At 42.2% G+C, this 15663-nt stretch overlaps 1 protein-coding gene across 1 annotated transcript in view; it reads left to right on the plus strand.

Moving 5' to 3' along the window:
• Nucleotides 1–13669, plus strand: part of FBN2 (fibrillin 2) — a 253809-nt gene extending 240140 nt beyond the window's left edge. The window contains exons 62-65 of the mRNA XM_059693719.1: nucleotides 795–914; nucleotides 5766–5997; nucleotides 8595–8766; nucleotides 11783–13669. Of these exons, the coding sequence (XP_059549702.1) occupies nucleotides 795–914; nucleotides 5766–5997; nucleotides 8595–8766; nucleotides 11783–12157 (899 nt within the window). The 3' untranslated portion in view covers nucleotides 12158–13669. The remainder of the gene's footprint in view (nucleotides 1–794; nucleotides 915–5765; nucleotides 5998–8594; nucleotides 8767–11782) is intronic.
• Nucleotides 13670–15663: the final 1994 nt, after the last annotated feature.

The raw sequence follows: 15663 nt of genomic DNA on the forward strand, positions 1-15663 counted from the left end.
TGCACGTATGAACAAAGAAATTATTCCATATGTGTAATAATACCACATCGTGTCTAAAAATAACATTCTTAAATACTTAAAATTTGCCTCTAATTAATCTTGAATGGTAATAAAAAAATTTCTGCTTGCAAAACAATTATACTTTCTTTAAATTTTATTGATTTCAGAGAGGAAGGGAGAGGGAGGGAGAGAGAAATAGAAATATCAATGATGAGAAAGAATCATGATTGGCTGCTTCCTGCATGGCCCTTCCTGGGGATTGAGCCTGCAACCCAGGCATGTGCCCTGACCGGGAATTGAACCATGACCTCCTAGGTCATAGGTCTACACTCAACCACTAAGCCACACTGGCAGGCAAAACAATTATACATTTTAGGTATCTCTTTAGTGCTGGTATCTTCCTGAAAATGAAGATCAGAGTCAATCACTTTTAAATCTACTAGAAATGTACTGCAAATATATTTATATCACTTACCAAATAAATCAGACCATCTGCAAGTTAATCCATCCAAAATGCACAGCGTTTGTGGTTGCTGTGGTTGAGTTGATGAAATTAAATGTTATTTAGAGCATTGATGTGGTGTGGTCTGGTGGATAGTATAAGAATGAAGTCTTATCTCAGAAACATTCTTTGTACCACCACTGACTAATAACCATGTGACTTGGAAAAATCACAGCCTTTCTTTGTGTCTTGTTTGTTCCCCTGATAATAGCTATCCCAGGCTGTGTTTGGACTGTATCTAAGAATAGTAGAAAAAACTTACCTGAAGATCTTGCTGGGCTTGTTTTTGCAGATGTTGATGAATGTGATGGAAACCATAGGTGCCAGCATGGCTGCCAGAACATCCTGGGAGGCTACAGGTGTGGTTGTCCTCAAGGGTATATTCAGCATTACCAGTGGAATCAGTGTGTTGGTGAGCACTCACTTCTTACATAGCATCTGCTTTTCTGACCTTAAAGTAGCTTTAAGTAAAATGAACAAATAATAAAAGTTGCTGTTTCTATGTAAACTTTGAATCCTAGAACTTAATAAAACAGTGCTTAGGACTGATCCATTATTCTAGTCTTTATACTTGTGTATATTTGAAAATACCCACAATGAGAACATGGTTTTTAAGTACCTGAACAGTAATGCAACTGGAGCTTTTATAAAAACTTTAATGTTCTGCTAGGTATAAGTTTAAGTTTCTGAAGTTTGTGTTAAGAATCATCATTTTCATTTGCCAAGATCAGGGGCTTTTTGTCCCCCTCAGACAAATATAAAGGAATTCAGATCAACTTAATGAGGATCATCCATCTGAGCTGTCCAGTCACATAGATGTAATGAAGGAGCTGAATTGTTTTAAGGTAGAAATAGTACCTAGTTACAGCAGATACCATTAAAAACTCCAGACAGAAGTGATTGTAAAATCAAATTAGTAGGCACTGTGCTCAATTTCTTGCATTGATGATCGTCATGGAAACTCTCCTTTTAAGGAGAGGTTGATCAAAGAGAGCACCGTTCTCTGAGTAACCAGCTAACTTACCCGCCTAACTTCTTGGTTCCATTTGAATGCACTTCATAGACACACCACCCAATACCCTGTGACATTAGATGCTAACATAACGGAGCAGAAAGGAGGACAGTGGTACTGCAGGGAGATGGCAGGGTGCTTCCTGTTTCTCTGTAGTGATTTCAATTACCCCACATGTACTTCAGATAGTTTACTGTGCTCGAGCTACTCGTTCAATTAATCTGATTTTATCCTTTATGGTCTTCTCACAAGAAATTTCAAATGACAGTTTAGTGAATTAAGGAAAAAAAAAAAAACACAAGATAAATTTCAAAGGAGAAGAACCAACTCTGAAAGTCACAACTATTCCATGGCTGTGTGCCAGGTCACACCACGGATACATCCTCATGGCAGGAAATGCAAACACTATTACTGATCACGAGTTTAAGGACAAAGTTTTAAAGGATGTCGAAATGATGAGTTAGGCCAGTGGTCGGCAAACTCATTAGTCAACAGAGCCACATATCAACAGTACAACGATTGAAATTTTGAGAGCCAGATTTTTTAAATGTAAACTATATAGGTAGGTACATTGTTATTAACTTAATTAGGGTACTCCTAAGGCTTGGGAAGAGCCACACTCAAGGGGCCAAAGAGCCACATGTGGCTCACAAGCCGCAGTTTGCCGACCACAGAATTAGGCTATCAACCAGAATAATCTCAGAAATGTAATTTATTTTTTCTCTTTACAGAAAAAAAGAAAACAAAATATGTCGCAAAAGTCCTTATGCCCTGATATCTTGATTCATAAAGAGGCAAAGTGTATGCACACTGTTCAAAATATAGAGAATGGTATTTTTTTACATAGCTATTAAAAGTGTAAAACAATTTTATTATATTGTGTTGTTCATAACATATGTCCAGTACTTTATTTAGCAAATAAAATGGACTTCTTGGTTAATTCTATGAAACTAAATGCAAAAGAATGATCCTCTAATATTTCACGTGTCAGCTTATATAGAATTCTTCTTTTTAAGGCAGTCATAAATAGAAATAGGATTATGTGTGGAGTATGAACTCAATTTCCAAGTTTTTAAGTTTCCTGAAGTTTCTGTCTGTAAACATCTAGTGCAAATATAGCTACGGAGGCTTTTACTAAATTTGGTCTGACTTAAAATCAAGACTGTGTGGTATATCCCAGGTCCCCTTTGTGGGGTCTCCTGGACTGAGCACCTCAGCACGGCAGTCACTCCAGAACATCTCACAATGGAGTCCAGCCAGACACCCCTGTGCCTTCTAATTGGGAGGGACCCTCTGGACAGAAGGATAAATGTTTTCAAAGATGAGTTCAAAACTAAAGTCACATAAGCAGATATCCCCAACTACAAGTATTCTTTTGTGAGCTTGCTCTGCTAAAATAGGCACCTGTAAGCAGCAGGTCCCTGAGTGAGCAAGAGGCAACAGACATTTATTTGAAAGGTTCTAGACTTTTCTGTGCAGGGTTGAGGAACCCAGCTGGTCTCTAATAAAACTGCAGACTTTCTTGCCTTGAATCCACATAACACAGTTGGAATTTTAACAGAAATACGTAACAAGAATAGCATTATACAGCCCATCAGGAACTAATAAAAGTACAAGAATTATGACAAAGTGCAAATTAAAAGGCACAAATCATTTTTATGTGTCACTATGTGTGTGAATGTCTTCATTCAATGACTGAGAGGAGATAGAGAATGAAGTCTTTCAAATAGATTTATCTGGGATCTCCTGGTAAAGGAACAGAACTGCTAGTTAATGCATCAATATTTCTCTCTCCCCCTCTCCCTTCCTTTCTCTCTAAAAATCTTTATAAGAGAAAGAAAGAAAAATGACATTTCTCTGTAAGTGTTAATACTGACAAAAGCTTTTAGTTCAAAGGAATAATTTGAGAAGTTTCCAGCCAGTACCATAGGACATTTATCCCATTCTGGTGCATTGATTATACAGATGTAGGTAACATTCTCCAATATTTGCAAGCATTATAATTATTCAGAATTGAAAATAAGTGAATATTATTAACATTTGCGTATGAAGAAAAATTATGTCTTAATATATGAAGTTTTTAGTTATTTAGTGTTAGTTACTTCCAGTTGCTTCTATGCCCTTTCAAAATAATGTGAACATAGCTCGGTGAGGCTTGAGTCAACTCAAAATATTTCTCACAGAGGAACACATTTTAAAAGTCAGATTAAGTAAGTCTAATAAAATTATACTATGATGTACATTTATAGCATATAAACATGAAATATATAATGGTGCTCCCAAAAATATTATGTATTTAAATTTTTTCTTGTCATTGGTATGTTAAAATGGAATTTATTTAATTATTCAGTTTTTCCTGGTACATTTTCTACTTAACACAATGTCTAATACTATATTCATAGAAAGTTCATTTTGTTAAATTATAACCTAATTTACATTCTCCATTAGGAGAGAAATGGTGCATATAAAGGTCCGATTTAATTATAAAATCAGAGGAGCATTTGTGGCAGAAATAAAATGGCAGTTATATTTATGTCACAGGTAGCTTAGTTATTATGAATTTATTTATATATCTCCTTCCCATGAAATGAAGGCTAAGAATTGGTACATATTAGGTAATCATAGCAGATTTTATATCCAGTGATTAAGAATTATACATTTGGCGGTCTGATTTAATTCTGAAACTATAATCATGATACAAAAATGTACCTAATAACATCTACCCTCTCAGTAACCTCTGTGCCGTACTTAATGGAGTTTAATTTCCTGTCTGAGAGGCCTCTTCGCTGAGACGCCATCTGCGTCTTCCATAACCTCCCTGAGCCATGCCGCTCTGCCCTTCCCTCTGCCTGTTGTGTTCCAGGCGCACACTCTCTTGCAAATAGGCTCATTTCCCCACGTGGCCTGAAACATATACTTATCACATATTAAGTAAACAGACACACTGTGCTCCATTGGAGTCACAGAATTTGAAAGAACTTCCCACAGGACAGATGTGACTAGTGCCCAGGGTGAAATTTGAATTATAATAAACTCTGAAGGAGCCCAGCCAGGGGCTATATACCAACCAGACAGTTAAGAGCTAAGTTGTAGTCTCCAAATTTAAAAGCACACTCTTTGAATTTAAAATGATAAATGTAACTGAAGGTATAACATAATTATCCTGCTGTCAGGCATTTACAGTATTAATGTTAGTCATGAAGCCAGGAATGTCGGTGTCAGCTGATGGCTGGATGCAGACAGTCTCAGAAGGCACAGTCTGCACCTAAGGGGTCCTCACGCAGGCAAACGTTGATTGTTGGTTCAATAGACCCAATTAAATAATGTTCATTTCAAGTATTTTCACTTAGGGTATTTAGATTTTTATGTTTTCTCCATCTACAATATAATGAAGGCTTTGGGGATTGCTGGGAGAATGGACACAAATACAGATACAGATGTAGGCTTTTTAACACGGAGATATAATTCACATACCATAACATTCATCTTTTTAAAGTGTACAGTTCATGGTTTTTAGTATGTCCTCACAAGAGTATGCCACCAGGAACACCACAGCATTTTCAGCACCCCGAAGAGTTCACCCCCATTAGTATGGTTCTTCATTTCTGGCTCCCACAGCCGCACAGTGAGTAATCTGCTGTCCCTGTGAATCTGCTCATCTGAGGTGTGGGCTGGTGAACTACCCTGCTGTTAAGAGAATAGAAGGGTGATTCTGTAGGCAAACTGCAAATACTGTCCCAAAGGGCTGCCAGCAGATTCATAAACAGCACAAACTATATAAAAGTGTTGGGTAATTTCCTAGCTGGTTTTGCTCAGTGGATAGAGCATCCACCCACGGACAGAAGAGTCCCAGGTTCAATTCCAGTTACGGGCACATATCTTGGTTGGAGGCTCAATCCAGTGCGGGAGGCAACCAATTGATGTGTCTCTCTCACATCAATGTTTCTCTCTGTCTCTTCCCTTCTCTTCCCTCTCTCTAAAAATCAGTGGAAAAATATCCTCGGGCAAAGATTAACAGCAACAACAAAAAAAGTGTTGGGCAGGGTTTTTTACAGCTATAATTTAGGAGGATTTGTTGGATTTGGGCATTTTATTTTTTTATTTTCACATACTTTACAAGTCAGCCATTGGACGAAATGTTTTTTTTAAATGCTGTTGTAGAGTTCTTTCTCCTGTGAAATCATAGGTACTTTGAGACTCAGGCCCTCCTCTGTGTCACCTCAGATAATATTTTCTTACTTTCTGTCATAGACGAGAATGAATGCTCCAATCCGAATGCCTGTGGCTCTGCTTCCTGCTACAACACCCTGGGGAGTTACAAATGTGCCTGCCCCTCCGGGTTCTCCTTTGACCAGTTCTCCAGTGCCTGCCACGACGTGAATGAGTGCTCATCCTCCAAGAACCCATGCAATTACGGCTGCTCCAACACGGAGGGGGGTTACCTCTGTGGCTGCCCGCCTGGGTACTACCGAGTGGGACAAGGGTAAGGCCATCATCCTCTCGCACACAGGAACGCAAGGGGGTCCAACAGGGTGGGGCCAACTCAGGTTTCCTCCCTGAGTTCAGGCTTTCGGGCCGCCTGGCACTGCAAGGAAGTGAATAGTTATTAGAAGCCCAGGAGACGAAAGCCTTGGTCACTTAGGATATAGGAGGGAGAAGCACTAAGAAGGCATATGGATTATACCCATGTTGCAGGATTACCTCCCGTGTGGTGTGCATGAGACTTGAACTTGTAAACAAACAGCACTTTCTTGCCCCACATAAAGGCCTGAATTCATTCAGTCAGGTCCCTCAAGGCCAGAGACTAGCAGATATTTTAAAATGCAGCTTACGTGTTGCTGTAGACACCTGGGTTGTGAAGCACAAGTGGAAATGGCTTCTCTTAGATTTTTCTATGAATTTTGACAGGTGCCAGCCTAGTGGTTCCTAGTGTGTCCCTCTCTTGGTTCATCAGGCTTTACATTATTGCCCATGGAAGACCTGCCTCATTGGTGTGGCACTGCTCAGTGCCAGGCTGGCTCCACAGGGCTGGGTTTCCCCCAGCCCATCACACGTTCCCAAGTGCAACCTCTCAAGCCCTGTGGGCTGGGCCTGGGGTGCTGGCCACCTGCCTCCTTCCATCAAGGCAGCCTGTGCTCAACAGCATGGAAGGTGGGAACTGAGGAGTCACTCAGGGTCCTCTTCCTCAGAGCAGTGTATGAGACAGGCACTGAGGGGGGTGGACTCATCTGTCCACCATCCTATATAATAAAGAGTTAACATGCAAATGGTTGTCATGCCCTCATGCCATCATGCCCTCACACCATCATGTGATAACTGCTCAGACACTCAACACTGGGGAGAGAGGAATGGGGACCAGCCAAGCACAAATGAGCTTGCGAGAGAGGAATGGGGACCAGCCAGGCTGCAGCCTGGGAGAAAGACAAGCCACCTGCCCTGCGGTCCAAGGCACCAGTGGCTGTGCCTGCACCTGCAGCCTGGGAAAGGGACAAGCTTCTGCCCCATGACCCAGGTGAAGCCACCCGCCCACGGGTCCTAGGTGCCTGCGGCCAGCCAGAGGGAGGGAAGCCCTGGTCCTGGGTGCCTGTGACCCGCCAGAGGAGGGAATCCTGGGTCCTGGGTGCGGGGCGAGGCAGAGGCGATTAAGGGCAATCAGGCCAGCAAGGGAGCAGTTAGGGGCGACCATGCAGGCAGAGGTGGTTGGGGCGATCAGGCAGGCAGGCGAGCAGTTAGGAGCCAGCAGTCCCGGATTGTGAGAGGCAGTCGGACATCCCCTGAGGGGTTCCGGATTGGAGAGGATGCAGGCCAGGCTGAGGGACCCACCCCCACTGCACAAATTTCATGCACTGGGCCTCTAGTTGTTACATAATAATACTTGAAACAAAAGGCATGGTCTAGACCAGTGATGGCAAACCTATGACACTCATTGTTTTGGTTGATTTTTCTTTGTTAAATGGCATTTAAGTATATAAAATAAATATCAAAAATATAAGTCTTTATTTTACTATGGTTGCAAATATCAAAAAATTTCTATATGTGGCACGGCACGAGAGTTAAGTTAGGGTTTTTCAAAATGCTGACATGCCGAGCTCAAAAGGTTCGCCATCACTGTTCTAGACATTGACTCTTTCACTAACTCAAATAAGACTTGAAAAATCTTAGTCATTACAGCAGAGAGCTTTGTTGTGAACAGGACTTCTCTTAGCACTCTCTTGGAATTTCATACTCTGCTTTTGCTTTCCCCAGTTAACTACACTCAAGTGCTTCATCTAATTGGGATTAAAAATTGGGGATTCCACTAAAGGAAATGAAAACATTAATCTGAAAAGATATAGGTACCCCTGTGCTCATTGCATCACTATTTACAATAGCCAAGACATGGAAACAACCTGGATGTTCATTGATAGGTGAATGGATAAAAAAAGATGTGGTACACATACAAAGTGGAACATTATGCAGAACAAAATATTGTGATTTGTGATAACATGAATGGACCTAGAGAGTATTATGTTAAGTAAAATAGGTCAGACAGAGAAAGAAAAATAATGTATGTTTTCATTTAGATGTGAAATGTAAACAACAAACAGACTCACAGAAATAGAGACCAAAGGATGGCTGCCAGAGGGGAGGGAGATGGGGGGATTGCTGAAAAGGGTGAAGGGGAATATAGTCAATAATATTGTGATAAGTTTGTATGATGAGTGATTACTACTAAAATTAGTGGGTTGATCACATTATAAGGTATACAAATGCTGAATCACTATATTGCACACCTGAGACTAATATAACTAGTATAATTTTGTATACCAACTATGCTTAAGTTTAAAAGGTATATTAAAGAAAATAATTGGGGGAAGCTTAAAACTCTCTCTCTCAGAATTTTGCTGTTCAAAATAAGGGAAAATCTTGTGTATGAAGTGTTAAAGAAAAGAGCTACAGAGACTACTAGGTTTTTATTTGTATGAGCTTAGATTTTGCTTTGTTGGTGTTTTTTCTGAAAAGTCTTTGCTCTACCACTGGAAAGCTATAGTCAAAGTTAAGGATAAAATCTAACAACACCTTGCTTCTTGTTGCAAATAGCCACTGTGTCTCAGGAATGGGATTTAACAAAGGGCAGTACCTGCCAATGGACACAGAGGTGGATGAGGAAAATGCTCTGTCCCCAGAAGCCTGTTATGAGTGCAAAATCAACGGCTACTCTAAGAAAGAAGGCAGGCAGAAGAGAAGTGTTCATGAGCCCGAACCCCCTGCTGTGAGTAAACCTCACTTTTGTTTTGTATCAGATTTTATCCATATGGAGTCATGTATATGATGCAGTAAACCTTTATGTAGGTTTCAGGCTCAGTGAAGCTAAAATTAGCTTGAAATTTAATGGCTAAATTAATGGACAACATGGCAGAGACAAGTAAATAAAATAAGTTGATTTTTAGCTCAAAACACAAGGATGGGGGGTGGGGAAAGACTTTAAGATTCACATGTCATATGTTTTTTCTTTTTTATTTATGCCAAAGGGAATAAGATGCCCACTTAGAAATACTTATTTGAAATGATTCAAAAAATTATTTTAAATGTGCCCAGTTCTGTTTTATGCATTTACTAGGGGCCCAGTGCATGAAATTCGTGCACTGGGTGTGTGTGGGGGGGGGGGGGGGAGTGTCCCTCAGCCCAGCCTGCCCCCTCTCACATACTGGGAGCCCTCAGGCGTTGATCCCCATCACGCTCCAATCGCAGGATCGGCCCCTTGCCCAGGCCTGACGCCTCTGACAGAGGTGTCAGGCCTGGGCAGGGGACCCTCATTTCCCCCCATCACTGGTTCTGCCCCCAGCGCAGGCCTGATGCCTCTGGCCCAGGCATCAGGCCTGGGCAGGGGACCCCCAGACCCCTCCGATTGCTGGCTCTGCCCCTTGCCCAGGCCTGATGCCTCAGCCAGAGGTGTCAGGCTTGGACAGGGGACCCCCATCTCCCCCCGATCACTGGCTCTGGCCCCCGCCCAGGCCTGAGGCCTCTGGCCCAGGAATCATGCCTGGGCAGGACACCCCCATCTCCCTCTGATCGCTTGCTCCAACCCCCGCCCAAGCCTGACGCCTCTGACCCAGGCTTCAGGCCTGGGCAAGGGGGGACCATCATATCCCCCCAATCCCCGGCTCCGCCCCCTGCCCAGGCCTGATGCCTTGGCCAGAGGAGTTGACCCTCATCACCCTCCGATCACCAATCACCGGATCGGCCCCTTGACCAGGCCTGAGGCCTCCAGCAGAGGTGTCAGGCCTGGGCAGGGGACCCCCAGCTCCCCGCGGTTGCAGGCTCCGCCCCTGCCCAGGCCTAACGCCTCTGGCTGAGGCGTCCGGCTCGGGCAGCGGGGACCCGCAGCTGCAGCGGCCCCGCGATCGTGGGCTCCACTTTAGGCCCAGGCAAGGGACCCCTAGCTCCCGGGACTGCCAGCTTCGACCGTGTCCAGCTCCCATCGCTGGCTCCACCCCTACTTCCTGCTATCACTGGCCAGGGCGGCAAAGACGCCTGATTCTCCGATCATGGCTGGGGGGCAGGGCAAAGGCGGCCCCAGGGCCGCCTTTGCCCTGCCCCCCAGCTCTTAGCTCCCCCCTGGGTTTCCGATCACTGTCAGTGGCAGGGGGCTTCTTCCTGCTTTCCCTTTCGCCTCCCTGCATTGTGCCTACCTATGCAAATTAACCGCCATCTTGTTGGCAGTTAACTGCCAATCATAGTTGGCAGTTAATTTGCATATAGCCCTGATTAGCCAATGAAAAGGGTATCGTCGTACGCCAATTACCATTTTTCTCTTTTATTAGTGTAGATAGTAAAGTAGGCTGATTTTAATTTTCAGTAGGTAAGCCAAGTAGGTCTGGTCTCCTATTCTGTGACATTTGTAAGTTAGGTGTTCCTCCCATAAGATGATATCTCCAGATAACTTGTAGTTTGTAAAGAACTGAGTATCTAAATTGCCTGCTGCTGGTGTTTCTTGGTCGTAAATGGCCTTTAGCAGAGACGTCTGAGGGGTGGGCCACAGGCTGCCTGATTTTGACTACGTCCCCTGGCCCTCCACTTGTTACTCACGTTACATGGGGCATGTTTACCTAACCTCTCTCTGTCTCAACTTTTTCACCTATACAATGGGAATAAAAATACTGCTGAAGGGGGATGGGAGGATTAATTGAGTTGATACTGTGAAGTGCTTAGAACGGTACCTGGCATGTATATTACACCTGTTCAGTGAATCTCACTTGTAATATCTAGAAATGATGATGATTTTCCCTAAGATCAGGGATAGCAATACCCTCTTCAGTGAATGTTATTGAGAAATTCCTCCACCAAAAACAGCTAACTGGCTGTGTGAACTGGGCAACTTGCTCAGAAACTTTATCTATAAAACGAGATTTTTCTAGCCAAAAGGTCTGTGATTCTACTTTATAATAATAAATAGGCCAGTGTTACATCTACCTTAAATAGACTAAGGTACCTCACTGAGGTAAATATGATGATTGAGATTTTCATCAAATCCAGAAATTCTGTGAAACCTTCCCAATGTGGGACTTGGAATGTGAGTCTGTCAGAACACTGGTGGGCACTTGGGGCCACTGTAGCCAACAGGTGCCCAGTCATAGCATTGGTTGTTGTCTTTTTTTGTTTGTTTCTTGTTTTGTTATTTATTTTACTAAGATAACATCCTTAAACTCCCATCCCTCTGATCAAGTAAGACTTGGTTTATCTGGTCCCTGCCCCACTGATTCAAATCTGAGCCCTGAGGACTGCAGTCCCCTCTCTCTGCACCAAGGGCTCTTAGCAAACACACTCCGGCACTCTGCTTGTGCGTTGTGGGTCTTGCAAACCAAGCCAAGCCTTCTGAGTGCAGATTCATCTGGGGACAGTCCCTGCTGGTGGATAACAGCTGCACTTCTTTTGACCCCAGCAAGAAAAAAAAAAAGCAATTATTTTCTAAATTATCTTTATTAAGAAGCCTGGTATTCCACAAACTCATCAGAAAAACTTGAAATGTGAATGCTGTCTGTAAGCTCAGCCCTGTAATGTCACCTGGTTAAGGCCCAGAGCTTTACAGGACACACACTATGGAATTGACCTTTGCTCCCAGCCCACATGAAGCTAAAGTCACCTCCTTCCCAAGCAGTACTCCTTAAAGGGCAGAAAGGGGGAGCAATAGGTTGCTGCTGTGACTGCAGCCCAGCAGCCAGTCCCCCTCCGGGTCCTCTCCTGTGCTGCAGCTGCTCCTCCCACATCATTTCCTGCTCTTTCTTCAGGTTGAACAGATCAGCCTGGAGAGTGTGGACATGGACAGCCCCATGAGAATGAAGTTCAACCTCTCCGGCCTCGGCTCTAAGGAGCACATCCTGGAACTCATGCCCGCCATCGAGCCCCTCAACAACCACATCCGCTATGTCATCTCCCAAGGGAATGACGATGGCATCTTCCGCATCCACCAAAGGAACGGGCTCAGCTACTTGCACACGGCCAAGAGGAAGCCGGTGCCTGGCACTTACACACTGGAAATCACGAGCATCCCTCTCTACCAGAAGAAGGAGCTTAAGGAACTGGAAGACAGCAATGAGGATGACTACCTCCTAGGGGAACTCGGGGAGGCTCTCAGAATGAGGCTGCAGATTCAACTCTACTAACACTCGCAGACTTGGTTCCAGGCTCAAATCCCTGCACAGCCAGCCTTCAGAAGCCTTTGAGAATCAATGACTAATTTTAAGGAGGAAAAAAAGACAACTTTTGTTTCTTTCCTCCCTGTCTCAGCTTCAGAATGTTGACCCTCACAGGGTGGGATAATTTAGACTCTGGTGTGGCCAAAGATTTGAGTACAAAGGCAACCGTGGTTACTGTATTTTTTATATAACTTCACTTTAAAATATATTAAAAAAAAACAAAACGTAAATGTTCAAGAGATCAGCATATGGCACTAAATGCACAAAAATAATGTGAGCTTTTTTTTTCCTGTTAGCAGTCTGTAACACTTTGGGTATTTTGCTATAGTTGCTAATTAAAAAAAATATAGATGTTTATTTATTTTTAATGCAGTAATATATGGAGAAATGAACAAACTATGTAAACAAAAAGGGAAACTCACTTGTTTTTCTTTAGATTTATAAATTTGAGCTATTTCTTTTAGAGGTGCTTTTTAAAAATTCAGTAGATTCAAGAGATGTTTCCTTTGGTTTTCTGCCAGTCGTCCAACTGGTACACATCTGATTATCTTAAAGAAAGCCTCGCAGAGCTGAATGGGCAGTGTAATCAATAATTTAAAAGACGGAAGTGTCATTTGCTCCTTTACGAAGGAGATCAAAGCCAGAGCAGCTCATTGTGACGATATTTCACATCACCAGACACACCAGGCAATGAAGATGAAGCACAACACTGTAGCAAAATACCTTGACTGCTTGTGAGACCAGTAGCGTTGCAGGCCAAACCGTACTGTATTTCCTTCTCATAACCTCAAGGAAGCACACGTGCTCCCCACAACACCTCATTCGTACCCAGGGTGTGCTGCGTACTTGTGGTACTTAGGCAGCTGAAGAACTGCCGTTCCTTTGAAAAGGAACACCTGGCGTTCTGTAGTGTTTGGTGCTGTCTTAGATTAATGGTGCATTTATTATGTTCAAGCTATTTCAGGATTGCCATATGTGCAAACAAATCATGCAGTACAGCCAAGGAATATATGTTGTTTTTTTAAATCCATTTTTTTTAGAATTTTCATTAATACTGTAGTTATACACCATATGCCTCATTTTATCATAGCCTATTGTGTATGAAAGATGTTTGTACAATGAATTGATTTTTAGTTTGCTTTAGTCATTTAAAAAGATATTGTACCAGATGTGCTATAATAAGAGTACGTCTCCCATGTTCTTCTCAACCCAAGAACCTGTCCCTGGACCAGTGACCAAACCTCATATGTGAAATGGCCAAAGCTCATGCAGGCTCTGGGTTGTTCCTCTCACACCTGTGCTGACCAAAGATTAGTCACCAGTTATATCCAGTTTGGGGTTCTTTTGTTTTAATAACTAAAAAAAGAAAGTGTAAATTTGTAATCAAGTGTTTGTGAGGAAAAACTTATGGTTTTGGGTCTTGTTTGTTTTTGTAGGTCTATGTATCAAATATGTCACTTTTCTTGCAATAAAGCTTATTTTGGGGTAGTTTTCTGATTGAAGAGTTTTATGGGACTGTGACCCCTGTTGTTTTTGTGGGAGCGGCAGGGGCTTGGCTTTATGGGGACCTGTATGAAAGAAAGTACCAGAAGGCAAGGGAGGTCCATTTATAGGAAGACAAGGGAAGGTTGTCAAATCTGGGACACAAAGTTAGCAGCAGTGTTCAACCGACGAGTACCACTTAAAGTCGCATTCAAATAGAAGGACACAATCCACAGTTAGCTGTTCACTTCCAAACAGAGTCCAAGCCTCCTAGAAATTCCAAGACCTCAGAATTTCTCCACTTCATCCTCACATGTGCTTTGAGTGCCATTGTGTTAAAGCACCCTAAACCACCTGTGGGGAAGTCAAACATTCTCTCAGAGAGCCTGCCTTTTTCTGGGTTTTCCTGAACTGGAGTTGTTAAGCAAAAGTACGTAGGCGTACAGCAGGCCCAAAGGCATCTTCACCCTAAATCATCCAAAGTGTCCTATCTCTTGCAGTGTCACCCACTTTTCCTCAGCGGAGAAGTGGCTAGAGATGACACGTTATTTAACACAAACTCTCTTCTGACTCACTGTTGAAATGAGTAAACATCTTGGAAGTTAATTCGATATCAGGTTTGAGAATTTGTGTGGTTAAATTTTTCATCCAAGGAATAAGAAAACAAGGAAAGATTATGACTAATCTTGATGCTGTACTTTGCCAATCAGAAATCAGCTGCATGGAGTAAGGAAAATATGTATTTGCCTCGGGGCATCCTTTAAAAGTTAACATGCGTATTCTGTTTCATCTGGCATCTATTATTGGCACAGCATGAGCGCTGTAATATGAAATTACCTGGAACCAAACTTCTCTAACTGAGAAGGCAACAGTCCCAGTTTAGCTTTCACTTGCTTTTGAGGACACTTGAGAATCTACACTGTTAGGTGCTTTACACAGAAAACATAAAGGCCCATTAGCGGATTTACACAGAAGAATGTAACTACAGGGAAATGACTAGTCCAAGATGCTCCTTCACGGAAGAACCTTCTTAGGCACCTCTGGTAGCGTGATTGCAATTCTCATAGTGTGAGCACTGACACAGTCATGATTAATTTGTGTCTCTGGTAATTAACTGCTAATGATATTGTATGTATCATGTTGTCATCCTCATTCATTGTCCCCTCAGAAATTACCTCGGCTAGGTTACAAAAACTGCACAAGAGTAAAGTATGATGTAAGCCCTGACATATAAACCAAATAGGTTTTGGATTATTGCTTATTGATAAGCAATAATTTCTTCTTCAGCTGACATGGATTAGCTTTCCACTAATATTTAGATTTGGAGCTTTTTTAAATTTGATTTTGCTGCTTATTTATGGTAGATGAAACTTGGTCATGTTTTCACATGAGCATTGAAAATAATTCAGGATAATATATAAGAATTTTACTCAATACAAACATGTGCCCTTTTTCATTATCTAGGAATATCAAACAGGATTATTCATATAATCTGTCCCTTCTCAATATTCTTAGGGGTTTATTTTGTTTTGTTTTGCATTTATTGCCTTCTTGGTTCACAGAATAAATGCTTGGGGTGGGAAGTGGGAAAAAACAACTAAAATTTACAAAGCATCAGTCTACTTGAGTCTACGATTCTTTAGGTTCATATTGTTAATGCTTCAAGGTAAACGGGTCAATTCATTTGTTAAATTGAACCATGAGGAACTGCCAATATTTGGCCACATTTGACCTACAAAATGGCAATTTCATTTGGTTCAATTGAATAGTTTAGAAGTATCCACATTTCTCAAGAATAGACTGAAAATTTCCCTTTTCTTTGAAAGAACCAATTCCATTCATGTCTTTCCATGTTGCTTGTGGCCCATTCTACTCCTAATGTATTACAGTAGTCCACAGGAGACTATACATAATTTATTCAAACAGCTACTTTCTTTCACGCTCCAAAAACTTTGGAAAGAGTCGAACACACATATTTGGGACCTTGAGGG

Source organism: Myotis daubentonii, chromosome 4 (genome assembly GCF_963259705.1).
Source record: "Myotis daubentonii chromosome 4, mMyoDau2.1, whole genome shotgun sequence".
Taxonomy (NCBI): Eukaryota; Metazoa; Chordata; class Mammalia; order Chiroptera; family Vespertilionidae; genus Myotis; species Myotis daubentonii.